This window comes from Vicugna pacos, chromosome 4 (genome assembly GCF_048564905.1).
Source record: "Vicugna pacos chromosome 4, VicPac4, whole genome shotgun sequence".
NCBI lineage: Eukaryota > Metazoa > Chordata > Mammalia > Artiodactyla > Camelidae > Vicugna > Vicugna pacos.
Genome location: NC_132990.1, coordinates 70,478,897 through 70,506,824, shown reverse-complemented (window position 1 = coordinate 70,506,824; position 27,928 = coordinate 70,478,897). Strand labels below are relative to the sequence as shown.

At 37.5% G+C, this 27,928-nt stretch overlaps 1 protein-coding gene across 7 annotated transcripts in view; it reads left to right on the top strand.

Annotated features, from left to right (window-relative positions):
• NR6A1 (nuclear receptor subfamily 6 group A member 1) overlaps positions 1-27,928 on the top strand; it is a 202,611-nt gene that overhangs the window by 128,538 nt on the left and 46,145 nt on the right. For 4 of the 7 annotated variants that reach the window (XM_072960115.1, XM_072960114.1, XM_072960113.1 and 1 more), the window contains one exon: positions 19,948-20,057. The exons of 2 other annotated variants lie outside the window; for them this stretch is intronic. In XM_072960115.1, the coding sequence (XP_072816216.1) occupies positions 19,979-20,057 (79 nt within the window). In that variant the 5' untranslated portion in view covers positions 19,948-19,978. Of the gene's footprint in view, positions 1-11,207; positions 11,334-19,947; positions 20,058-27,928 lie in introns of those variants that run through there. One more of the 7 variants, XM_015240348.3, reaches the window with a different exon arrangement.

Below are 27,928 nucleotides of genomic sequence, written 5' to 3'. Positions count from 1 at the left end.
AACCTTATCAAAAAGCAAAATTCTTTGGGATACTATTAAGCTGAGCAATACAGCTGCACAACTCAGCTATCACTCACTCCAGGAAGCACTTCCAGACTTTTTGTTCAATTCATCAAATAATCAAATATATACTAGGAACCAAGAACAATGGTGAGCTGCTCCTACCCCAGGTGAAATAAGGACATCTCTTCTGAGCACACCTTATATTTTGTCTTCCCTCTTCTAAAATACATATATATATTTCTCTCCCACTGGTTTGAGCTCCTCAAGGGTAGTTGTCTTGACTCACTCACCTCTAGCTTGGCATCAAAAGGAATTGCTTATTGTTGACCTGCTCAGTATGCTGAATTCTTTGTCTCTAATTCTGGACCAAAGAAGGGAGAATGATCTTTGTTTAAAATCACTTTATTGAGATATGATTAACAAGTTTAATGTATACAATATGATGAGTTTATAGACAAGTATACACCTGTAAAACCATCATTAAAATCTATGCCATAAACTTACCCATCACTTCCAAAAGTCTCCTCCTGCCTTCTTATTTATTATTAGTATTAGTATTTGTGATAAGAACATTTCACGTAAGATCCTACCTTCTTAGCAAAATTTTAGGTACACAATACAGTATTGTTAACTATAAGCATTATGCTGTACAGTAGATCTCTAGGGCTTACTCATCTTGTATAACCAGAACTTTGTACCCTTTGACTAGTACTTCCTGCTTACCCCTTCCCACTCTCCCCAGGCCCTGGCAACCACCATTCCATGGGAGAGAGCCTTTGATGGCTGCTACGGGTTTCCTCTCCTGCATTCGTGTCTGAGCATGTACTGTCTCACTAAGGGCTTGAGGACAGAGCTTCTGTGGTGAACCTAACTCACTGTGCTTAGGAGTAAAGAAAATAATAATTATTGCTAAGTTTGCTGGGCCCATGATAGGTACTTAATAATGTGATAAGTATTTTACATATATTCTCAACCAAAATAGCCTGATTCCCCCCCCCCTTTTTTTGTAAGGAAAGTGAGCCATAGAGAAATGAAGAAACTGCTTTGTACTATGGAACCTTTAACCTCAAAAGCCCACTATATCAGGACAGAAATAGACTCATAGACATAGAGTACAGACTTGTGGTTGCCAGGGGGGCGGAGGGTGGGAAGGGATAGACTGGGGTTTCAAAATTGTAGAATAGATAAACAAAATTATACTGTATAACACAGGGAATCACAGAGGAAAAAATGTGATAATGAGTGTGTATATGTCCATGTAAGACTGAAAAATTGTGCTGAACACTAGAATTTGACCGAACATTGTAAAATGATTATAAATCAATAAAAAAAAAGTTTAAAAAAAAAGCCCACTGTATCTACCTCCTTCTTCCCCTTCCCTGCAGTAAGTTTGAATGAATGCTAAGACTGAAGGGTGCAGGAAGGAGACATTTCCAGGTGGTACCCCAAAATAGCACTCTAAACTGAGATTCAAACTTGGGGTCAAAAGCACATCTCCCCTCAGTTTGGTCTTGGTCTCATTAAAATGTCCAATTAGATAAAAGTAATCTGCCCAGTTATCTTCCACAAGATGGCAAAGTTTTTTCCAACTCTTGTAGTTTACTTATGAATTACCTACCTCCCATTCTCCCACAGAATGATCAGTGTCCTGAGTCATCTGCCTCCATCAGTGAGGTTAACCGTGTGCTTAAGGTACTACCACATGGCCTCTCAGAATAATTTGATGAGAAATATAGCCCAGTGTATGAGGTGGGCACTTGTATACTTTTGATATACTTTATTCTGGTGGATATTTTGGCAGTACGTGTGAAAAATTTAAATGTGCATAGATTGACTTAGTTAACCACTTCTGGCAAGTATGTCCTGAGAAGCTAATCTGAATCAACAAGTCATGTAAAGTTTTTTGTCATAGTTGTTAAAATATTGAAAAATTTGAAGCAGCTCAACTGTCCAGTAAAGTACTGTTTAAATTATGCAACATCCATTAATGGAATACTTTGCTGCTGTTAAATAGAAACTTTATAAACAATAATTATTAAATATATTATTATATAATACATATTTAGTATAGAATGCATTATATAATATATGTATTTGTTAAAGATGATACAATCTTTAAATATTTAAATAATATTTGACAGCATTGGAGAATATAATATACTGAGTAAAAAAGAAGAGAGAAAACTATGTGCAATATGTTGACTTGAGTGAAAAAATTGAAAGTATATGTATACACACAGAGGAAAACAAAGATGGCAGGAAGTACACCAAACTGTAACTAATATTAATTGTGCTTCTTTTTAGGTAGTGGGATTAAAAGTGTTTTTCTTCTTTATATTTTTTCCTGCTGAACACATACTACTTTATAATAAGAAAAGAAATATTAGTCTGAATAATATTAACCATAAGTTTATTGATAATTTACTGTATGCCAGGCATTGTGTTGAACAGTTTCTGTAATTTTTAACTCCTTTAGTTCTTGCAGAGACTCTGGGATGTAGGTACTGTTAACCCATTTTATAGATGAGGGTATTGAGACCAATGTTGTGTGGTTTTCCTAGAGTTACATAACTAGTAAAAGCAAGATTCAAAATTTGAATCTGGGTTTAACTCCGAAACTTGCTTGCTTACCCTCTTTATTCTATTTTCTCACATTAAAAAAAAAATGAAATAGTTCTGCACATGAGAGAATGAGGGTTAAGTCCAGCTCCAAGATGTCCTGAAACAGCCTAAAGGGTTTATTCTCCATTGTATTGGAGTATATAGCCCAGCCTCTCATATCTCTGCTGCCTTTGCCCAACATGTTTAAATGTCAGGCTAGCAAAAATCTGAATTCCAAAGTCCTGAATTGGAAAAAATTTAAGATTCTTCAGAGGAGAAGATGAGCGAATACAAACAGAGGCAGCATGTACTAGGAAAGTAACAGGGAAGCAAGCCCCCTTTTCCTCAACGTGCCAAGCAGTGGCAGGTTGACCCTATTGACAAGGAGATGCCCAAGGCCCACTGGGGTTAGACAGGCTGCCAGTGGGAGAGTGAGGGTGCAAACCTGATGGCCTTGGAGTCTGCTAAATTCTCTCACGGATGTGTGAACATAGCATTGTGTTATATTGCTAAAGATAATTTCAGATACTTTGATCTGTGTACTTATTTTTATTTAATGAATAACTCTGTGGAGTAACTGTTCCGTTTAACAGAGATAGAAGCTGAACTCAGAGAATTGATGGTACCTCGCCCAAATTTGTAAAAGTAGTGCAAGTTGTGTAGTGGTATTTAATTCCAAAGTATCTAATTTCAGGCTGCCTCTAATTTTAGTTAGCTCTTTCTATAGAATTATGGATTCCTTGGAAGCATAGGCCTTTTAATTTTTTTAAATTCATCAAACATGAATCAAATACAGTCAACTCTCTGTATCAGCAGATTCCACATTCATGGATTCAATCAATCATAGGTCAGAAATATTAAACATTTTTAAAATTCCAGAAATTTCCAAAAAGTGAAACATGAATTTGCTGCCTACTAGCAACTATTTACATAGCATTTACAGTGTATTGGGTATTATAAGTAGAGCCGACTTGAAGTATACAGGAAGATGTGCATAAGTTATATGCAAATACTCTACCATTTTATGCAAGGGATTTGAACTTGAGCATCTGTGGATTTTGGTATCCCTAGAGGTCCTGGAATTAACCCCTGTGGATGCCTAAAGACCAAGTGTACCCATTTTGTGCCAGGTTCTGTGGTAGGTGCCAACAATACAAAGATGAACCAGGTTATTTCCCCATCCTTGAAATACTCACAGATTGATGAGCAGGCAGGTGTGCAAAGGGATGGAACTGTGGAACTTCATAGAACTGGAACCTTTAAGGCAGGTAAGAATTAGAGATTTCTTGGAAGATGTAATGTCTGAATTAGCTGAGAATTAAATAAATAATGGAAACTAGCCAGGCAAAAGGAACAGTACATGCAAACGCACATTTGGGAAACTGCAAATAAGACCATTTGTTGAGCGCACTAGGAATATGAGAAAGGAAAATGAATAGGTTGACAAGAGGCTCGATCAGAACCTTGTAAGCTTAGGAAGTTGCTTTATTCTAAGAGAAATGCCACATTTTTAAATGGGAGGATCATAGATTTGAGTTTTAGAAAGCAGCCAGAGTGAAGAATGGATTTGGGAGGAGTCGTGGTAGAAAGATAGGAAAAAAATAGGAGCTAACAAGACAGACCTATAAGAAAAAGCTCTTGAAATAAGCCAGATGAGAGATAACAGTGACCGAGAATAGGACAGTGGAGATGAAAATAAATATATGGATTCAGGAGTTTTATTTGTTTTACTTTATGCTGTTAGGTTTTTATATGTACATAGAAATATAATGAGTCTATGTACTCAGCCTCAACAATAGTCATCACCCAGCGGCTAATCCTATCCCACCCATATCTTTACCTCCCCACCCACTTCCATGTTATTTTGAAGCGAATCTCAGGTATCATATCATTTCATCCATAAATATTTTAGTATGTGTCGCTACAAGATTTTTTTAATCTTTATATTTCTCCTCCATCTCTTTTCCCCTTCTCATTTAATTTAAGAGATTGTGATTTGTCTTGGTTAATTTACAGCAGCCCAGATTTTGCTGATTGCATCCATCTGATGTAGATGCATACGTTCCTCTGAACATATGGTTTTGTAGTTCTTTGAATCTAGAGGCTTGATCACCTTCAGGTTCAACTTTTTGAGCAAGACTTCTTCATGGAGATGTTGAGTTCTTCCATCAGAATATATATACTGTCTTGTTCTTTTTGTTATTTAAGTAGCTGTTGATAATATCCAGGCCCCATTACTTCACAATAACATTCTAATTCCAGTGTTTCGTTTTCATTTATTAGCTAGAATGTTTCTATAAAGAGAAATTTCCCTTTTGCTGCTGATTACCCTGTGGTGTATCTCATTTAGGAGAGGCAGGGTAAATACTTGATTCTTTCTCTTTAGTATAATAATTTTTAAAATGCTATGTTAATTCCCTAGCATCCTTCAATGGTGACAAAATTTTAGAGTCATTAAGTCATGTGTTTCAGTTAATTGTAATTATTCTTTTTTAAAAGATAATCAAATTGTCTCATCTTTGGTTAGAGAGCAGCTGATTCAGCAGCTTTTGAGGAGACCGGAAAAGCAGAAATGATGATAGGGTTGAATGTGGGTGAGCCTAAAGGGGAGAAAGGAGTCAAGGAGAGTCCCAGGGTGGTTGAGGCTGTTCACTCAAACAGGAAGCTGAGAAAGAAGAGCAGGTTTTAAAGGGTGGACATGCCTGGACTTGTCAGATGCCTATGATAGATGCATCTAGGTAGAGTTGTGCAGGAGGCAGTTGGATATCAAGATGTGAAGCTTAGGGGAGCAATCCATGACTCCAGGATCCAGGATATGGCTCAGTCACTATGTGTAGTTGACTCAGATTACAATTATGTATGCTATATCTTATTTGATAAAAAATCAGTCTCTTTGCCAACTGAAGCTAGACTTTGCCCTAAAGAAAGATTATTAAGCCCCTGTTGCCTTCTGTTTTCCTTGTGCTTATCTCTGTAGAGTCAGGTTCAATCCCTAGGAGAGTAGGAAAGTCAGAGTTGGTTATAGGTAGGATTGCCACTTGGCCGGTTTACAACCGGTCCTGTTGGTTTTCAGATTTATTACACCCAATCCCTCAATTAGAGGAGAGCTCTGTGTATGGGTAGGATTTACTGGAGTTGGAATTAAGACCAGGTGAACTGGTTCTAGCTTTGCAGGAATGGCCTAGGGCAGTCTTTTTGTGAATATGTGTATTCCTGAAGGATTTTCTTTCCCTCTCCCATGTTCCTGCTCTTTGAAGCAACTTCTTCCCTTTCTTCCTTCCTGTGGTCAACAAATATTCATTGATTACCTGCTTTGTGTCAGGCCCTCATGATAAAACAGTGAACAAGAATAGAGAGCATAGTCCCTGCCTTTATATAGCCTGGGAATCTAGCGGGAGATAAAAGTATGTGTTATATATGTTAATCAAAAGATCACCAGCAGCATATGATTCCATCCTAATACAAGAACTCAGTAAATAGAACATACTGGTCAGAAATCTTTTATTACCAGTACTGGGTCTTCATTATTGGAAGATCAGTGTGCAGTAGGTTTACAAATGAGAAAATACGTATAAAACAAAGGACCTGACACATAGGGACTCTGAAATGGAGTTTGTCTAGAGGAGAAAAACCTCTTCTGAAGTAAGATGAAAGAGTTAGAAAATGTGAAATTGAAGTAGAATATGAATACACCATTAAGTTTAATAGAACTGAACACTGTCTACCCACCTACATAACACACATACCAAAAACCTTGTAATTGCTTTAGCATATTATTAATGCCTTCTATATGATATATGCTAATCCAAGGCTGGGCTCTGAAATTACCAAAGCTTGACTCTTTGGGGTTATATTCAGATACTAAGGAAGATACAACTACAAAATAAAAACACTAGGTGACTTGTATTATTATGGTATATTTTTAGGGATCTGGGCAGCATGAAAGAAGGGTGTGGTTTGACCCTGATTTGAGGGCTGGGAAGATGGAGTCTTGGAATACCTCACAGTGGAGGTGATACTTAAATTGAGTCCAGAAAGATGAGTAAGTGGTAGTGGAAACCATAAGGAAGCAGCAAGAGTAGTTATTTCAGGCAGATGTTACAGTTTAGCAAACTTGGAATACAGGTGGGTAAGTATGGCTGGAGTGATGGTTGTGTACAGGGAGTAGTGGTAAATAAAGCCAGAGACAGGGGCTGGATTGTAAGAGCGTTGGGAGCGTGGACCTTTATACTATAGGTGCCTGGGAGCCATTGACTGGACACAGTCAGATTATTCACAGTTGGAAGTTCTTGTCTTGTAGGCCTTTGTCCAGAGTCCTCACTTACACAGAACTGAGTTACTTGTAGGCAGAAATCTCTTTCTGTGTCATCTTAACTTTTTTTTCCCTCTCTGTCAGGCAAATGGATAGGTAGATAAATGAAACAGCAATAAGAAGTCAAGGCTGAGGCCAGAGTCTTTCTGGAAAGTACTGAGTTTCAAGTGGTCTTCCTTTTTAGGGGAATCAAAGGAGAAAGTCTCTCTTCCATTTGCCCTGCCCTCAAGTCTTGCTTTTTACTACTGTGATCTTTCTTACTTCATTTACATACGTTGCTTAACAGCAGTTTGAGCTGTTGCTGTATTCAGAGCTGCAGCATTTATTTGCATTAACCTCTGCACTTAATTGTGAAGAAGGTGGACAGGTAGGGCTGCCATATGGGATGAATAAATCCCAACTTGTTCAAACTTCTCAGGAGACACAGTAGTTGGCTATATTTGTGTTTATATACTATATGTCTTTTTCTTTTCCTTTTCTTTTCATTCAAAAGGGATGATTTATTCATACAATAATCAGTTCTTAATTGTGATACTTTAAAAATCCATGTACAACATCTTGACTGGGAAATTACGGAGATTTTTTGATGGAGGCCTCACTCTTTCTAGGTCTCCAGTTTGTGGGTGGGAAACTGATCTAATCAAATACCCTACTCATATTTAAATTTAGTTATCTCAAAAATGACTTTTTACAGGTGATTTGTTCAAATCACAATCCAGGCGAGATACATACATTGCATTTGGTTGTTACGTATAAGACTATTCTTAAATCACACCCTGTAGTCTTTTCTTCCATTGCCAATCATATTACTCTTCAGCAAACAGGTTTCATTCCTGACTCTATAGCATAGGCATCAAATTTTTTGAGATCTTCCCAGTTCTACCTATTCTTTCAGTTCCTGAAATACTTTTCCTACCTGTATGCTTGTGGAACACCAAGGTTCAGCTCAAATGTAAAGCCCTCTTGTGGCATCCCACTCCAATCCAATGAATTGTTCCTTCATGTATCTCCCTGACACTTACTACCTTCCCCTGTTATAGCACTCATACCATCATATTGTCAGGGGTCTGTTTAGTGTGTTTGCACTACAAGTGGGTACATGTGGAATGGTGGGAAGTGAGGGTGGATAGATCAGCAGTTGGTGAGCACCTCTCAGGTAAGGATCACATAATATTCATAAGTGTCACTTCAGCCAGCATAGTGCCATCTCATGGGAGACACTCAGCAAATTCTTGTAGGGATGAAAAACCCCAGTTTCTAGAATATTTTCAGTTTGTAGCTCTGAGTTGGGCTTTTGTTTGTTTTCTGAACTATGGATTCTCCTTTCCAATTCCAGGAATAGACTGCAAAACTGGAAACCATCGAAGTATGCTCTTTGTTGCTCGTGTTCTTTTTCTGAACTCAGGAGGTTTGCTTGTTGGTCCCAGATAGTATGGACTTCATTTGACTATGTTTCATTATTGCTTTTTAGTTGAATTAAACTCCTTTCCTTGTCATAAGGAATGTCTGCGTCAAGGATCTGACAGATGAGAGGCAGAGACCTTGGGCTTTTGTTTTTTGTGGTTTGCAAGGTTAGAAAGGAATTTAAAATATTTTCTGCATATTTCTGTTTTTCTGAAATGGATAGAGGTTTTCTAACTAGTCCCTCTCCATCATATGATTACATGGCTTTCACTTTGCATCAGACTTTGATTGAAACTTCTTAAAAACAAATAAGGCCTAAATGATTCCAATGATTGTGTGGCCACTAGAATTGCTACCTTTTGTTCTACTTTGAAGGATAAATGTATTACATCTTGATTACCACCTTCAGCTTCAAGCTCTGCCCTCTTCTTTGAAAGCTACCTCTTCTTTGAATAAACATGAGAAATGTTTTTGAATAGTAATGTCTAAAAAGAGGCTTTTTTTTTCCTGCTCAAGATGTGTGATATAGTGGAGGAAATGAGGGACTAGGATATTTGGATTTCTTCTCAGTTGATCTGATGACTCCTGCCTTTTCCTTTCTTTGGGCCTCAGTTTCCCATCTTTAAAATGAAAGTGGAACCAGTTTCTTGCAAGGTTAATTAAGGTTCTGCCATTCATAATTTGGACTCAACTTTTGAATTATATTAGATATGCAGTATGCCCATGTTGCATGTGTTGGTTGGATGAAGAATTTTGTTCATCGACTTTTTCCTACATTACAAAGTTACTATTAACAAATAGAAAATGTTGCTGATTTCCTATTTTCTTTTGTCCCTTTCTCACTCATAAATTCTGTTAGTCTAATCTTTTAAAATGATTTTTCTTCTCTGTGGTTGTTTGTAACAATCTTATTGGGAGCCCTGGTTTAGATTTAGAACTTGTCTTTTGCATTCATGTGGTCAGTGAGGTGCTCATGTTCGTGTTCCCTGCCCCTTCCTCCCAGTAGAACCTATGAAGGGCTCTCAAAAAACTTGTGGGACTGAGGATGCTGAAGAAATATGACTTTGGATATATCCGAAGATAAGACTTCTCTGTCTTAAACTATGTTAGAGATTTGTTCTCAGGCTTTTGGACACATCATGGATTATTACTAAGACCCACCCTTAAAAATCAAGAGCTCTGCTTCAGTCTTGATATTAGGAGCTTAACTAATAACCCCCCATTTTATATTTTCCTCCAAAGTTTGGTGCAATAAAGCAAAGAGGCTTACTTACACCTCTGTTGTATGCAGGTACTGAGTTCAGATAAACCTCTGTCCTTCAGGGAAACAGCTGCCCCTTGAATGCAGCTGTTATCAATTGAATAGCTTTTTGCTGGTGGAGTTTCCCCTTGTTCAGCTTTTGCCCTCTTATTCTATTATAGTCAGTTTACTAAATTTAAAAGATCTTCATTAAGTTCCCCAGGGACTGAGAAGAAAATCTTTAGTAATTTCTTGTCTGAGTGGGAATGGGTTGGGAATGGGGTGTGAAAGCTGGTTGATGTGTTTGTGTTGGAGTGAGGTATGTGATGGCAGTGGCAAAATTTTTATTTTCAGGCAGACAAATTATATAGCCTTTTCTCTTCCTCTAAATCATTGGTCACTTTCTGTTTAGGCCCTGATTTGTAAGGTGACCTTAATGCTCTTTTTGTTAGTAACAGTGGTAGCAATATTTGATATTCCATTACATGGCTGCCAAGTGACAGATTCCACTCCCACCTCCAAGAAGGGCCTCCTTTTTTCTAGAATACTGCTGTGAAATGTGCCTGGACTTCAAGTTATTCCCAAGGCTAGCCTAGAGAGAAGGGAGATGTCATAGGATGAAACACTTTCCCAGTTAAAAAAACATTTATTCCTGGCAGTTGGTCTGTCTTTGGGCCATCCTACCTTCTCATTGGAACTTGCCTTGTTACTGCGTTCTGATATCTGAATGGATAGCTGAATATTTGACATCATGTGTCATTAGCATATGGCTCTGATTTGCCAGCCTCTGCAGCTCTGTGGGAACGTTTGAGTATTTATACACCCAGTAGGACGCACTCTGCCCTGTGTTACTGGTATGGTTCACAAATCAAGGAGGCATAGTATAATGATTGCTTAAGATCGTAGGAGTTTTAAAGGAATGAAGCAAGAAGCTTACTTTAGAGATTTAAGGTTTTGACTGGGGGCAGGGGATGAAATTTCTAACCTTTGCTTTCTAAAAGGGTTTTACAGACCTAGTTTCCTTTCTCCACTTTATTTCAAACTAGTATGTATAACCACAGGATGAAAATTAAGGACCAGAGTTAAAGTGAACCCTGCAAATAACTTAGAGCTCCACATTTTAATTTTCTCAGAAGAATTTGCCTTGTCATTGTTTATTATAATGACAAAAAGCAGGAGATTCCACGCCTGCCGCCTCCACATGCATAACATGGAGTTTTTGTTTTTCCTTTCCTTTATATCAAAGGTTTTTACTCTAAATTTTCTAATCCAGATTACAAAAGAATATAGTATCAAATAGCTCTTGAAAAAAAGAAGGGGAGAAAAAACCCCAACATACTAGAACTCTTTTAAGTTTAAATGAAAACCAACTCCTAAAATGCTGCCTTTTAATTTTAGGATTTCGGCTTTTATTTAAAAAAAGACCAGAGGATTAGTTCCTATTAAATGTTTCCATTATAGTTTTCAGAGAGATGTGGTAGGCAGTATTGTTAACTAAAGAAAATAAGTCTATCAGTTCCACTTAGATAACCTTTGGTAATAAACGAACTCCATACACGTTGTGACCTTAGTGCCTGAACTTTCTAATCACATGACTGGCTTGTAAACTGACCTGTGAGGATGACTGTTGTAGTCCGGGCTAAGAGAGAGAAATTGGCCAAGTGTCGGAAGGGTGGTCATCAAACTGGACTTGTCCTGTAATCTCTGTTTCTTCATGGCTGCAATAGAACTTCTCAACAGACTCCGAGAAGCATGAAATGGAGACATGGGAAGGTAAGGGGACTGACTGTTTAAGTCTGGGCCCAAATCTAAGGTTTAGAAATTTGCTTTGAAGGTTTAGAGCAAATAGTAGTAGCCTTGAGGGAAGTGGGAGGCAGTCTGCTCCTTTTTTGTGTTTTGGCAGAATTCAGTCAACAAGTTTTTATGTAAATAGCAACTAGCTATAAATGCTTTGGAATAGAGAAAAGCAAGGGAGAACTGTAGTAAATTGGTTGTCGTGGTTGATGTTTTTAAGAGAAAGCAGGAAAAAAGGAAAGAAAAAATGGATTTAAATTTTAGTGACTTGAAAAAAATCTTAAACTTCATTTTACATCACAGTCCTTAGATAAACTTTACATTTAAAAAAATTGTTCTGTTTACCTCTTGACAGAATTTGTTTATATTTTAAATTCCCTAATCCAGTTCACCATCTGCCAAAGCCTTATTTAGTACTGTTAATTATAGATAGTATTGGGGTCATAAGGCCTTTGATAAGGCAGCCTCATTTCCTTTGGGGGAACTTAGATACTTTACGGTTTGGGGTATAAGATTAAGCCATTGCTAATTTATTTTTAAGTGGATTGTTTTTAAAATAGGTAAATTCTCTCTCTCTCTCTCTCTCATTAATAGCAACTGGTTAGTGTTGAATTCGCATGTTCGGAACAGGCTTTTACTTGTCTGAGAAACCCCAGTGCCCCACAACTTTATTATTTGGGCCAGGAGAGACATAGGCAACTAAAGAAGCAGCTAGAAAATAAATCATATTATGAAAGATTTGCTCTGTGTGTTTGCTGTGTTTATAAAGTATAGAGTCTAAAAATTTGCTGTAAGTTTGGTTTCTCATAAGCAAGCACTGCTGTGTTATAGCCAGAAGAGTTTCAGACACTGAGGCAGTTGGTAAATTTCTAGGAATGGTATTAATCTATGAAATAGCTTGTCTTAGGGAAGCTTCCAGCCCCTTGCAGCATGCCTAACATCTGCCATAGGCATCTTTGCTGTTTAGTTCTTACTCTGAGGACACACAAACTAGGGAAGTAGGACACTCTCTACACAAAGTCCTTCTTTATAGTAATTCTTCCTTGTGTGTTCTTCCCCAGCACTCTGTATGCCAGAATTATCTCAGTGGTTTTTATTATAAATTGACAGAAACAATGAAGTTTATAGAAACTTTTGATTACATGCAAGCCTTGTTATTTTTTTTTTTATCTTAAAGAGTTTCCTCTCCTTCCCCCAGTAGGCACAGAAATTCTTTGTTAAACTAATCTGGATATAGTAGCTTTTCCAGAAGGGAGTAGTTTAAGAAGTAAGATTTGCTGTGGATCCATTGGAATAGGAGTTTAGGGGTAAGCAGAGATACCAGAGCCATAGTTAGATCAGTTTGGAAGGGATAGCCCATAGGATTTGGATTTTTTTTCCAACCAGTTTGAATTTCATACTGATATATAGTTCACCAGTTCTGAAAGAGAAAAAATATTTTAATAAAAAGTTCTCCCTAAATTTTTACTTAATTAAATAATGAAACTTCAGTTTTTCTTTGCTATTCAGATGTGGAAAACAGTTTACAGTGTTGAAACAAGAACTTACAAAACAAAGGAGTGAATTTTAAAATTTTCACCTGAATCATCCGTTCAGAATTCTAATAAAGCAGAATGAATTACCCCAGCTGAAGGAGGTCTTTGGAAGCTTAAAAAGTAAAATCAAACTAGTTACAAAAGCGATCAGTGAAAAATGCTACTGTAAAAAAGCGTTGCCTGGTTTTAGATATTGGGTCCTTGTCCATTTAAATTAACCTTTGTCACAGCTGGGCATACAAATGTTTTGTTTTAGTTCACAGAGGGTTAACTCTATTCAAGCTTTCACTGTGGCAGGCCTGATCTGTGGAGTCATACAATCTGGTCTTTCAGCCCTGCCAGTCGCTAGGCAGGAAGTCTTATTTCTTAAGCTATCTTTCAGAATGGGGGGTTGGGATTTGGAGAAAGGTGGGGGAAGGGCCTTGGAGCATCTGTAAGGATCAATAACAGAGAACAAGCCGCAGAGAGGCCATTGTGCACACTTCAAGATAGATGTAGCCCTTGTGCATGGCCCCTGCCTGGCAAGACAGACACCTAAAACCAAAACAATGCCACTGAATGAATTCCCTGTGAAAATAAGATTGCTGCTTAAAAGAGAAAAAAATACTTGAGCGCCCTTTTAATGTTGAGAATATTCTCATTCCTCAGCTTGCTGGGATCCGGCAAACCCCCACTAGAAATAACTCCAAATTGATTTTTAAATCCTTTTGTCTTCATGCTAATACTGTATTGAATTGGAGGGGGTGATCATTTTGGTCTTGGTCACGTGCATCAAAGCTCTGAGTAATCTTTTTTCTTTTTCTTTACTTCTTTCTTCCCTTCCTTCTTTCTTTTTTGTTCTAATGTTTGCTTTACCGTATTGGTGTTGGAGGCATCATTAGGGAAATGAAAAAACCAAAATTTGGTTAGGATTTGAGTAACACATGTGTGAAATCCCTCCCCCAACTGCTGGTATTGGCTCTTGAAACTTCAACTGAGCTAAACAGATCCTCTTAGTGTGTATTTTGAGATCGCTTAAACCAGGCTTGTAGCCACGAAATCAGCAGAAATCATAGGTCTTACATTAAAATTCACTGATGTTGTGATATGCCCCATCTTGATGCATGGATGTTAACAGGAATACCTGAGCTTGGGAAAGTGAGCAAATTCCACCAATGAAGTTACGATTGTAAAAGCACTACCATGGTGGTGGTTCTTTTACTACTCTAGCCCAGATTTTCATTTTTTGAATTCCCCTTTCCCAAGCTCAACCGTAACATTCCTGTTTTACTGTATTCTTTTTCAGAAGACCAAGGCAGTAATTCAGTAGGTATTTTTATGGTGCAAATTCTTTATGGCAGTTGGAAAGAGTAATGGAGTAATTGCAGCCTCTCTTCTACTAAACCACCAAAGTGTTGGTGACAACTGATGGTAACAGCTGTGGAAAATGGAATCATAAAGAACTTCTAATATCCTTATTCCAATTTAAAATCTTCTGGGAATAAATGCATAAGCTAACTGGGAGTCCTTAATGTGACTTGCAAATATACAAATGAAATAAGGTGGGGGGAAAGACCTGCATTTGAAATGAGCCCCAAGTTTATTTTATGATTTTTGATTTGAGGCCAGACTTATCCTTCTGGACAGTTTTGAGGCTTGAGAGAATACTTTGACACTTCATGAGATCATCCGGATATTTTAACCCATCTCTAACCTGTACACCTTTTCTGGGGGCAATTACGTATAAAAGGAAACTCTAATCATCACAGACCTCCTCGCTAGCATTGTTTTTGCCTTTCTGATACAATTCCGCATTACTCTTTAAACCAAGGGATCAGTTCTTTTAATGGGCATTTTCCAGGGAAGTACAAATATTACTAACAAAACTTGGAATTTTGGTTACCATTTATATTGTATTAAAACGGGGTATGAAACCTACCATGACCCTTTTGAACAATGTGGTCTTTAATGTGCTTTAGAGGGAGGGCCTAGTGAAGGAAAAGCCATAAAAGTCTTCAGGGTTCAAGATGAGGTTGGGATTTTAGGCCATTGCTTTTGTCATTTTCACACACAAACATCACTGCAATCATGTTTGATTTAGCATCCTTAATACAATGAGGTGGGAGAACAAAAGGATATCAGAGGCACAAGTATGGAAGCAAACATTCCCCCTTCCCCCAAACTTTTTCAGATCGTTCTTTTCTCTCTGTGTTCCCTGCTACTGAGGTTTCTTTTTTAGCCAAGGAAATCAATCCATTTGTAAGAATCTTCTTTATGAATGGTTGATTCAGGCTTTTGAAAAATAAGCTGCTCCTCAAATTTTTTTAAGACACATAAAAAAAGTCATGTCTCAAAGACTTGGTAAAAACACCACAATTGGGAAAAATGCATCCACTTATATTTTAAGGTTGAGGGTTTGGGGGTGTTCCCAATGCACAGCTGTTTTACATATTTTGAAAAGGCTGATAGATGTAGAGGTCATTGCTAACTCTTAACGGGGTATTGATGCTCACACTGTGATCCAAGGACCTTGCATTAATTAGGGTGAGAAGCATGGAAGGTCAGGAGTCAACTGACTGGTGGGCCTCAGTGGATTGTCATTGGGACCAATCAGAATTCCTGTAGGATTTTTAGCCGTTGAAACCAAACAAAAACAAAAACAAAAACTGAAGAACAAAAACAAAACCTGCTGCTGCTTCCATGGCCTCTGAGCAGATCCCTTGGCCTGTATGGTAGGGACTGTCCCTGCTGCCAGATGGCTCATAAAAACTTGACTGCATCCATTGCTTTGCTACAAGCTTTCCAGTGTTGGGGAAAGAACCTCAGCAACTGGCTCTGTCACTTGGCCAAGTATTTTGGCCTCTTTGAGCCTCAGTTTCCTCATATGTATGTGGAAATACCAATTTCCACAGGGCTGCTATAGAAATTAAATAAGAACTAAGTAAACCCATTTCACAGTGCCCAGCGCGTGCCTTGTCATTGAAATGAGTTTTAAACAGTAGCAGATTTAGGGAGATTAGGAAGGAGAAGATTCTTGGGTGAGCCTGTGGCTGCTGCTATTTATATTCCAAGTAGAAAAGTCCCCAGGGAATGCCTTAGTGGGGAACAGTCAGGGAAGGACCCTTTGGAAATACGAAAATCCTGTACCTACAACCAGTGAGATGAGCTGTTCGGCTTCTCCTCCCTTCTGTTGCTGCACTAATACTCTGTTCCTGGGCTGATGAGAATGATTAGTAATGAGTGGGTCCCTGCAAAATTTGTGACATTTTCCCACAGAGAGTCTTTTCACAGTTGTTTTAATGGGAAGAAAAAGGAGAGGGGATGGGCTTTGAGTGAGCACACAGATTAAGTCATTATTAGGAAAGGAAGGATAGTCATATTAGTCTTATCTCCTTTCGTGTGTTTTGGGAGATAAACAGATGCCACGATAATTGCCATGGCCATGGTTATTAGCCCCTTCTCAAAAGCCTTACTGTAAGGATAGTAAAGTTGGGAGTTTTGTTAGCGTGCTAATCATTTCCCTGCATAACTTTGAAATCTTCAGTCTCTCTGCCTTCTGCAGTTTGAGAGGATGTATCATAGGTTTACTATTCTTATCTCTGTATTTAAAATAGTAATTTATGTAGCCAACATTCATTGAGCCCTGGAAGCACAGGTGAATCAGACATAATTTCTTACCTGAACTACAAAAAGGGAAAAATAATTTTAAAGTTGCTTAACAGATACTAACTTTATCGCTCAAAACAGTTTTTGAGGGCAGTTGCTAGGAGAGGAAGAGCATTTGGCTGCCAGAGCAGTGTTCAGAACCGCCAGTAGGATTTGTTTCCACTTTGGGGTCTGTATTTCTTTAGTATTTTTTTTACATTTGCTAGGTATTTCTTGAAATGTTTTTGCTCTTACAAATGTATGGTTCAGGTTAAAATATTCAAATATTTTTCTTAACATAGTAAAATTAGAGTCCTGGAATGCAATTGGCAAAAGCGTAGAGAGACTAAACTTCATTTCCGCTTCTTTGTTAGCATCCTGTTCACTGTTAGCAAAAAAGTTTTCCTTCCATGAGGTTTTAGCATGTGCCCTCAGTTGCTACGGCAACCTAGTTTTGCTTTTCAAAGGAGCTGATAAGTTACAGATCACTTATTAACTATCAGCTATATTTAATTACAATTTATTAAATAACTGCTCTACAGCAAATGCATGTTTTGGCCCTAAAAAAAAAGACCATACCAGAGGTCATTTAATCCCAAAACATGAGTCTGTGGAAAGAGGAGGTGTGTAAATGAAAGTCTTGGCACTCAATACGTGCTGTTATGAAGTCCTGACTATTTACTGTTACTATTATAGAAATATATGTACATGTACACATGCATTCATGGTTTTTGTCTTTCAAGTTTGCCATGAGATAGTTGTCAATTGCTGCTGACAAGAAAATCTACCACCCTTAACTCTTCTCTTGATTAGGGGCAGGATAGGGGTAAGGTGATAATGTGCCACAATTAGTATCTTTCTTTCCCTGTCATTGGAAATAGTCCATACCATTGTTTTAAACATACCACACTTTTAAAGGGTACTTTAAGAAATTGACCACCACGTTGTGCTGTTGGGATTCTAGGTTCCTTTTGAATATGTAGAAATTAATTCTCCTTCATCACCTCTGCTCTCATTTCCACATAACCTTTTGCAGTCATGTACACTGAAACACTTGCCATGAGGGTACTAATCTGATACTAGAGAAAAACTCCCCACCATAGGCTATGCTTTAGTTTGGAAAATTCATCATACGCTGGAAAATATTTTAACTTAGTTTCTTAGTTCTTTATTTCCACCAACCATCAGTCTAATCAAAGTAAGAGAATGATGAATGTCTAGGGAGTCTTGGGGAGTAGGGGGAAGGAGTGCTAGTTTTATGAAAGTATTGATCCAAGGCCTCAGGGAAGCAGAACCCTGATGGCTACATTAGTAAAATCACTTGAGTGTAATTGTAAAAGAACGCTCATGTGCATTATTTAAGTTTCATAATTTGTGATTTTAATGATGAGTGCAGAGAGATTCTAGCACTTCTTCTGAACATTGTTGTACATGTGAAAGTAGTTATAAAAGCACTTTTTGGCAATAGAATGTGACTGTCCAATAATGCACATGTCTGTGTTCTGGTCCTTTATACTAAGTCTGGTCAGAATTCTGGATAAAGTGGCCTTACGGTAAGGCAGTGTAGCAACTACATTTTCCACCCTCCTAGAACATACGGTTTCACTTAAAGCATGCTAATTTGTCTCTCTTTCATCAGGACCTTAGAACTGGGCAGGGACCTAGGAAGCTGAGCACTGAGCTTTGAGCATTGGCATAAGGTTTTTGGGCTGGCTCACCAGTTTGTCATTTAGAGTTCTTATAAACCGTGCACTTTGATTTGCAAGTAGAGAAGCTACACTATTCATTCATCCCGCTGACATTCACTGGTGGTTGCCCTATGTTAGGTATTGAGCTATATATTATGGATATACAGGAAAAATAAGAACCTCTCCCTGCTCCGTGGAGCATACAGTCTAATATAGGGAGATGAACAGATAAGTGCAACAGAATGTTGGAGGCACAGTGATCGTAATCCTAGAGGGTACAGAGGTTGTGTACAGAGGTAAGAGTGTTCATTTCTACTTGGATTATCAGGTTAGGCCTCAACCAGGAAGGCATCATGACAGATTGGTCAATGTTTGCCAAGCTGCTAAAGTGGGGAAGGGTCTCCCAGGCAGAAGGAGCAGTGTGAGCAAAGGCATGACAATATGAAATAATCTGATAAGAGTACAGGGTGAGTTATTAAGACCCGTATACACCAGAAAGATTGGTTGATTCTAGATGCGAGGGAAACCCTAGAGAGCTTTGGTTTGTGAACGGATACCCTTACCCCTGTTGAGCGGAAGAGGACCCTCTTTACATTCCTGTCAATCCTGTCCTTGCAAATATATTGAAGAGATTAATGTACTTCTCTAGAAAAGGGCACCAGTCTGCCCCAGAGCTGGAGGCCTTGGATGCTGATGCTGCTGGGGTTTAGGGAGAGCATGCTAACTTTGTTATAGATTGCCAGATATTACAGAGGGAGAGGCCTTGGTTAAATAGTTCTAATAAGTTAAAGTTATACTGTCTGTGTTCTGGAGGAGTGTTCCAAAAACAGAAATGGTCTGTTGTATGTTTTTAAAGAACAGAGAAAGTCTTAGTAATATCTTACCTAGACTTTTACACAAGTTTAGACTAAAAGTTTCTTCTGGCTTTCTAGGGCAAGTTGTGTATGTTTTTACTGAGATAATCCTTGTATTTTTATTTAGAACTTGGTTAAATAGTTAATAACAGTGAACAAAGCATTATAATGTTTTTGGATAGGTAGTATTAGATACTTTGTTTTTTAATTTTTAATTTTATTTTCAAATTACACAGTAAAATTTAGGGGTTTTGAAAGGGGTGTGCAGTTCTATGAATATAGATTTGTGTGACCACCACTATAATAAAGATAGGAAAGTTTTGTTACCCCTTGCCACCCCTCCCTCTCCAAAAAAACACCTCTCCCACATGCCCTTACCTTAATCCTAACCTCCCATCAGTCACCAATCTGTTCTCTGTTACTATAATTTTATCCTCTGGACAGTGTTCTTGGAATGGACTCACACAGTAAGTAACCTTTTGCAACTGACTTCTGCACTCAATATAATGCCTTTGAGATTCATCCAGATTGTTACATTTCTCAGTAGTTCGCTCTTTTTTCACTAGTGAGTAGTATTCCGTTGTATGTTTGTTGATTCATTCACCTCTTAAAGGACATGTGGATTATTTCCACTTTGCAGTGATTATGAATAGAGCTGCTGTAAACATTTCATGTACAAGTTTGTGTGTGATCTAACTCCTTATTTTCTGTGGTAAGTAACCAGGAGTAAACTTGATGGGTCACATTTGTAAGCATATGTTTAACTTTATGAGAATCTGTCAAACTTTTCCATACTGGTTGTATCATTTTGCATTCTCACTTGTAAGTGCATGAGAGTTCTAGTTGCTCCAGATCTTCACCATCACTTGGTATTGTTGTTTTTAAATTTTAGCCATTCTGTGAATAAAGAAGATGTGGTCTACATGTACAGTGGAATACTACTCAGCCATAAAAAGAGAGGTGAAATCTTGCCATTTGCAACAACTTGGATGGATCTTGAGGGTATTGTGCAAAGTGAAATAAATCCAGTGGAGAAAAACAAATGCTATATGATTTCATTTGTATATGGAATACAAACAAACAAACAATAAATGAACAGATAAAACAAAAATGACATGTAGATACAGAGAACAGTGTAGTGGTTACCAGAGGGGATAGGATTAGTAGGGGGACAGTAAAGGGGAACAACTGTATTGTGATGGATGGAAACTAAATTTTTGATGGTGAGCACACTGTAGGGAATACAGAAGTAGAAGTATAAAGTTGTACACATGAAACACATGAACCTTATATAATGTTATAAACCAATGTTGCCTTAATAAAAATAAATGTAAAAAATAATGGCCCAAATAGCAAATGTATTTATAAAAAGTATTGTGTGATCAGAATCTTCTAAAAAATTAGTTTACATGTACTTTTGTTTATTAGTTAAGGACTAATATTTGCATGAATGAATCTATTGTGGGAATAATGTAGAAGTAGAGTCACGAAACGAATTGAAAAAAATTTTTTTTAGCCATTCTAATATGTATGGTATCTCTTATGGTATCTCGTTTCTCTAAAGGCTAATGATGTTTGTTTTTTTTTTTAATATTTTATTTATTATTGTATTATTTTATTTTGGCAAGGAGGGGAGATAACTAGGTTTATATGCTTTCTAACGGAGGTACTGGGGATTGAACCCAAGACCTCATGCATGCTAAGCATGCACTCTCCCACTTGAGCCATACCCCCACCCCCCACTAAAGGCTAATGATGTTGAACATATTTTCATATGTTTATTTGCCAGCCATATATCCTCTTTAGTGTAATGTCCAGGTCTTTCCATTTTTTCACTTGTGGTTTTTGGTTTTTCATTATTGAATTTTTCATTATTAAGTCATAGTTTATAGTTTACACATCATACTTTTGTAGCTTGCAGCCTTTTTCTTTAATAGCCAACCTGTGCTTTATGACACAGGAGTTTTTCTCACAATTCTACAGTGCCTTGTGGGATTTAGGAATGTTAAACAATTGAATTGATACATTGTGATTTAGTCCTCTGTAATGCTCTCCCTAGATAAAACTTGCTCTTTTGACAATGAGAAAGGATTATTTCCAGTGAATAGAGAAAGGGTAGAATTAGATAAAGTTGGAGAATTAGGCCAGGGCCTGATCATATAGAACTATATATAGGCCATGGATTTTATTTCATGTGTAAAAGGAAGTAGAGTGTTCTGAGCAGAAGGATTTTTAAAGATACCCCCTCCCTCCCACACATTGTAGAATGGGTTGGAAAATGAATTGTAGGGAGCCCAGGAAAAGTAGGGAAACCATTAGTAGAATGAATGGTCATCCAGGTGAGAGGTGATGGTAGCTTAAACAAGGGCTGACAGTAGTGGAGATGGGAAGTAGATCTGTTTTGGAGGGCGAACTGATAAGAGTTTGCTGATGGTTTGGATGACTGAATATAAAAGAAAGTAAAAGGATTAAGGAATGACTCTTAGATTTTAGGCTTGACCAATTAATGAATATTGGTTTCAGTTAGTAAGATTGGGGAGGATTACCCAGGAAACATGTTGATATAGGAGACACAGGAGTAGAATCTAGAATTATGTTTGACTTTGAGAAGTAGATGCCTCGATAAGTATATGCCTATTAGAAAGCCAAATGGAATGTCAAATAGTTTAAATATAGAAGTTTGAAGCTCAAGAGAGGTTTTTGGTTAAAAACACACTTTGGGGAATTATCACAATATAGGTGGAAGGCTGAAGTCATCTATGAGAGACAATTGATAGAAAAGAGATCCAGGGGTTACAAAGAGTATTCAATAAAAGACCAAGAAACTAGTGGCTTGAAAGAAAGTAGGAAAGCCAGGCAAGTGAGATTCTGTAAGCCAAGAAAGAAAAATGTTTCAAAAAGGAGAGATTTCATATGCTTGTCCAATTTCTTTCATTCATTCAGATAACATTCTTGAGTACTTTTCACTTAATAAGGCTCTATGGATAGGTTCAGCAGTGATCAGGACAGATAAAGTAGTCCACAGTAGAGTTTACACGTGTATTTTAAGGATTTCAGTGTGAAGCTATATAGGGATTCTGAGGGCCCATCTATATTCAGTTATGATATTTAAATTTCAGAAAGTTGCCTTGAACACTTTGACACTCGTGATTCCACAATATTCCCAGTTTTTTTTTTCTTTTTTACTAGAATAGAAAGTTTGGTATGCAAATTCATGTGATCCAGAATAGCAGCATTGAGTATTATAGACACACAGGGCACTTAAAGGCTAAATGAAATGCAGAGCCAGCTGTAGTGTAGAAGTTACTTATGCAACATGTATGTGCGAATTACTTTAATTCTCTGGACCTCAGTTTCTCCATCTGTAAAATGAGGATGAGGTACTAGTTTATTTCTGAAGCTTCCTCTAATTCTAAAATTTAATGACTCCATAATCCAGGATCAAGTAATCAGAGAAGTTACAAATGACTGAGTTAATGTAACAAACACATCAACCCTCAGTATCCTTTATATCCTTATCAGTGAAACCTTCAGTAGTCAGATCAGCCTCTTAATTCAGTGTCTGTTGATAGAAGTGCAGGATTTTGACAGTTGGAAGCTACACTAATGAAAGTCTGAGGGAGTCTCTTTGGAATATACCCAAAGACAATTTTGTATATACACACTTTCCCAAAAGAGACTTTGACAGCTTTGGTTTAATGGTTTCGTAGAATTGCACTGTGTGTATTTTTACCTCTCTGATAGGGGCCTTTAAATTAAACTCAAATTCATGGAAGACATTTCTAAAAAGAGCTGTCACCCTTCGGTGGAGAAATAATAACCATAATCATAATAAAATACAACTACATTTGTTGATCCTCATCTTCATTTCAAGTACTCTACAAGCCTTTTACATATTTTAATCTCCTCATTCTCACAAACAGTTCTGTAAGAAAAATATTTTTACTTTATAGATGAAGAAAGAGGCTTAGAGAGATTGTCACACAGCTAAAATAATGATTAACTGGGATGCACAGCTGGGTTTGCTTTTGACTTTATAATAACAGTAAAAAGAAAACAAATTTAAAAACTTCAAGGGCAGTTTACTGCAAAAGCTTAATAAGTAAATTTTTGGTCTTCTAACTTAAGCAATAATCTCAAAAAACCAGAGGTAAATGTTAAGGGGAGCAATCAGGCTGCTAAGGAGAGCCACATATGTGAAGCTACTATAAAAAGATGTTTTTCTGCCTGGTAGGCAAACCCAGTAGGCCCCAGTCATAGAAGACTTAGCTCACTGAGGTAAATAATCACCTTTCCTCATAGGTACCCTGAACTTTAGAATATCTGGAGCACTTTCTCATACATTCCTATTTAGTCCTCATAGAAACTTTTCAGGGGAATCACTGTTCTCATTTTACTAATGGCTATCCTGAGACAAAATGGTGAATGATATAATAATAACATCACACATTTATTGAGCATTTACTATATGCCAGGAACTTTATGTGTATTAAGTGTGTTCTGAGCACTAAGCATGTCACATGTGTGAACTCAGTTCTCACGGCAACTTTGTCATGTAAGTGCTGTTATTATCTTCATTTTATAGAATAGGGGACTGAAGCCACCATACATTTAGTAAATGTAAAAGCTGAGGTTTGAATCCAGACAGTTTGATTTCATAGTTCATCCTCTTTATCCTCTTTATACAAGTATACTTGTAATCATTTCACAAGTCAGCATTTCAAGTCATCAGATTGTGCGCCTTAAACTTACATGGTGCTATATGTCAATTATACCCCAATAAAATTGGGAAAAGTTTTAAATATTAAAAAAAATAAATTTTGGTATTTAAAAAATCACTATACTTAATATATTACTTTTTGATATAAAGAGAAATGACCAGCCTGAGATCATCAGGCTAGCTTAATCTTCACCAATTTTGTGTCAAAGCTGGAAGTACAGCTGTGGAATGTGGGCCTTGGGCTTCTATAGATGAATCAAAGCTAGGCGGGAAAGCTCATATCACCTTAATAGACGGAAATATCAGGGTGACTCAGACAAGGCAATAAAGTCTTTTTATTTGTCACCAGGGCCTAGTTTATAGGATGTGAATGAGGCAGCTTAGCAGCAAAACATGGGGGAAAAAAAAAAAAGACAAGAGATTTGTGTTACTGTATATTCAGGACTGATCAATAATATTAATCCGTTTTGCAGGCATTTAATATATACTGTCATAAATACATCACAGCTGCCCTAAAGGTGATAAACCCAATTTGCATTCATTAAAAACATAGTATACGAAGGGGAGTAGGGAGACTAGATTCCCTGTGTTCTGTACTCATCAAGCCACACGGGATTCTGAGCATCATATTTGCAAATGATCTTTACAAGCAGGAACATGTCCAGAGGGGAAGGCAGGTGACCAGTGTGACAAGGGGACTAGAAATCATACACTGCATAAGTGGGTCTAGGGGTATTAAACTCCAAAGGCTGAAAACTCTTGGTAAAAAGACAGAGGAAGCAGGCTTGTTCAGGTTGGGCAGTGTCCACAGATTGACTTAAGATCACTGTGTTTTTATTACGGGGAGTCATATTTAAGCTTCAGGAGCCATAATGACTGCTGTCAACTCTTACAAATCCACATGGTATAGCATCTCTGCTTCACCTCATCCCCAGCCCTCATCACCACCACTGTCATATAGATGAGCAGCTGCTGCTTTTCTAGAACAAAGGCCATCTTACTGGTCACATTCACAGTTCCAGAGGCACAGAGGAACCCTCAAATACTCATTCAGTGAATAGACGTCAAGAGATAATTTGAAGCAAGAAATAATTATGGAATAGTGAATCAGTGTCTACTTTATACTTCCAATTTCAAAAATACTTGTTTAAACAGTAGATCCAAGCTATCTATTAATTAAATATCTATATATTCTTTTTTTTTCTCCCAGAGAAGACTCCTCAGACTCAAACAACTCTTTTTTGCCTAAATGAACGAGTCCTTAAAAGTTCCCAGTGACAATTCAAATAGGGCAAACCACAGATTTGCAGGTTTTCTCCAACTGGAAAGCTTAAATTTGCATGAATATGAAAACTGTTTTTATCACAAATTGAAACTTGATTCCTAGTTCAAAGATCCCTACACATAAGAGACAGGAAGGAGCTAGAGACTGTGGTCTGAATTTTTATGTTCTTACCCCTACCTGTTGAGTGATAGAGTAGTATTTTCCCTGGATTCATTTCCTGTGGCTTTCAGCTAATTTTAATTTGTGAACCATTTCATCTCTGTTTCCAGGCCTAAGCAGTTAATGGTGGTGGTAACATTTTCTTTTGTCTTTTATCCATCTTTTATTCAGTGACCTGTAAGGATAACTCCCATTCATTCCATACCAATCTTGTAAATTGCTCACTTATTTTCACTCAACTGACGTCATTTTTTAGAAGTGTCCTTTGTGGAACTCCATATGTGGCCTCTGGAATTATATTTTTATAGTGGTATGTACAGTGGAGGAGGGAGAGGTATATTAGTAGAGGAGAAATTCTAGGATTTTTACTTATATCTGTTTAAATTCTGTGTTTACAAATGGAATTTTGAGAGTACCTGTTCCCAATTTCAATTCTGCTACACTACCTGAGGCCTTCATTTCAGATGATGGCAATTTATGAAACCGAGAAGAGTCAGTCCTTAGACTGTGCAGCTGACTGGGAGTTAGAACCTGTAATCCAGTTGAGACAGATCCCCTTTGTTTTGGATACCCTTTAGCCAGCCAAGTTCCAGATTGCCTTAGTTGTCAGTATAATTTTGGTCTAGTGAGCAGCTGTACTCTCCATTTCCTAAATCTGGCCTTCATCACAGTCTGAAAAGCAGGTTTTGATAAAAATCAGTTTCCAAATGTAATTTGCGCAACCTGAACCTTTGGAATGGGTAAAATGCCCTTCTTGGGGTCAGAGAAGTATTTTTGTAACAGCAGGGCTGAGTGGAGGTTTGAGAGTCAGAGGCATTTTGATAACAGGGTTTGGCCTGTATTTAAACAAATTAAAGTAGAACTGGTTGCTAATATGAAAGTATTTAGTGCTCACTCACAGCATGGTAAGAATACATCCAGTTAATTCTTTGTTTCGCTGATTTCATCGTGAGTCCTGTTGTTTCTTTGGTTTAAAAAAAAAAAAAAAGCCAGCAGCAGCAGTGAGGCTCCATTTTGATACATACCATCCTTCTCTTCCTGTATCCTGGCCCCATAGGTGGTAGGTTGGTATACTGGAAAGTCTCTTTGGAACAAAAAGTAGTAAGATTGAGACACAGCTCCATCAATGACTAGCTGTGTGACCTTGGATGAATCACTTTACTTTTCTGACCTTAAGCAAGTACCTGTATCTTTTTCTTAACAAATATAAAATACATAAGAAAAATTAAAATGTTTAACTTTTTAAACTTTTCACGCAAATTTTTATTTTGAAAGTATGTCTGGATTACGGTTCTTTCTTTTTAAAAGCTTTTGTTTTTATGTTTATCTTTTTTAAATGCATATGAATTTCTACTATCTAAAAAAAAAATCTTAAATCTCCTGCTTCCTGTGAAATGTTTCCCTGTCACTCTTTAATGGAGTAATAAAATACTATTTAGTTTATTTCTTTACTACTCACCTATTTTTAATTCAGCCTCATTTTCATTCTAATCAGTTCACTGAAACTCTTCTTTCAGTGACCTTTGAGCCTTTTCTTATTCCTTATACTTTTTGACCTGCATTGTGTTTGACAGTGCTCTCTGTGTGAAACCCTTTTTGTCCCTTATCATCTCATAATCATGGATTTATATTTTACCTGTTTCTTCTTTGATCACGTCATCTCACTTCCCTTCCCTAACTTCTTACCTTCCCCTCTCTGTGTCTCAGTTTTATCCTGAGGCTGCTTCTCCACACATCCCCTTCCTCCTTGGAGTTATAATCTGTTGCCATCTGTTGTGTTGATGACTCCCAAATCCTTCATTCTAGCCATAATCATTGTCTTCTAAATAACTGCCTTTGGAATACTTCTGCTTGACTTGCTCATCATCCTCTCTTAAGCTAATACCATTGACTTTTTTCACCCCTCACTCAGCTTTTGCTTTACTCTTTTCTATTAGTGATACCACATTTCTCATAGTCACCTTGGTTTAGAACCTCAAGTGTTTTTGTTTTTGTTTTTTAACACTTTCCTCTTAACTGTCCCATCCTCCCCTCATCCTCCTGTAGAATCTAGTCAGTCAACAAGCCGTCTCTAGGGCCCTTAAGCTTTCTTTTCACTTCCATTCAACCATTCGTTCATTACCATTCCTGTTACTTAGATGCCCGTGCCATCCATCTTGTGGCAACCTGCACATCACTGTGAGATTAATATTCCTAAAATACTGCTTTGATTCAGACATATCTCTATTTAAAAATCTCAGTAGCCTTTTAGTAGTATGATAAAAATCCATTATAGTCTATTCCAAACCAGTTTTCTAGACTTCTCTCTCGCCCTTCCTCTGTTAATACTCTCTCACTTAACTATATCCTGTGCAGTTCCTTCAACCACACTTTACGTTTAGTTTGCTTCATTTTGCTGTTGCTGATGTCATTTCCCTTTCCTGAAGTACCCTCCTGTCCTTTGTTTTCAACCTTTTTATTGTGAAATAAAACACTTAGAGAAAAGTACATAGAACACAAATTTATAGCCTAATGAACTAATATAAAACAAGCACCCAAATCAAGAAATAGAAAATTGCCAGGATCCAAAAGCTCCTCTCCACCCAGTCTCTCCTCTCCTCACTCTAGTCTCTTTCCCCTCCATTGCCTGTTTATTGTTGCTACTACTGTTGTTCTAATTTATTTAATATAAATGGAATCCTACGGTGTATATTCTTTTTTTTTTCCTGA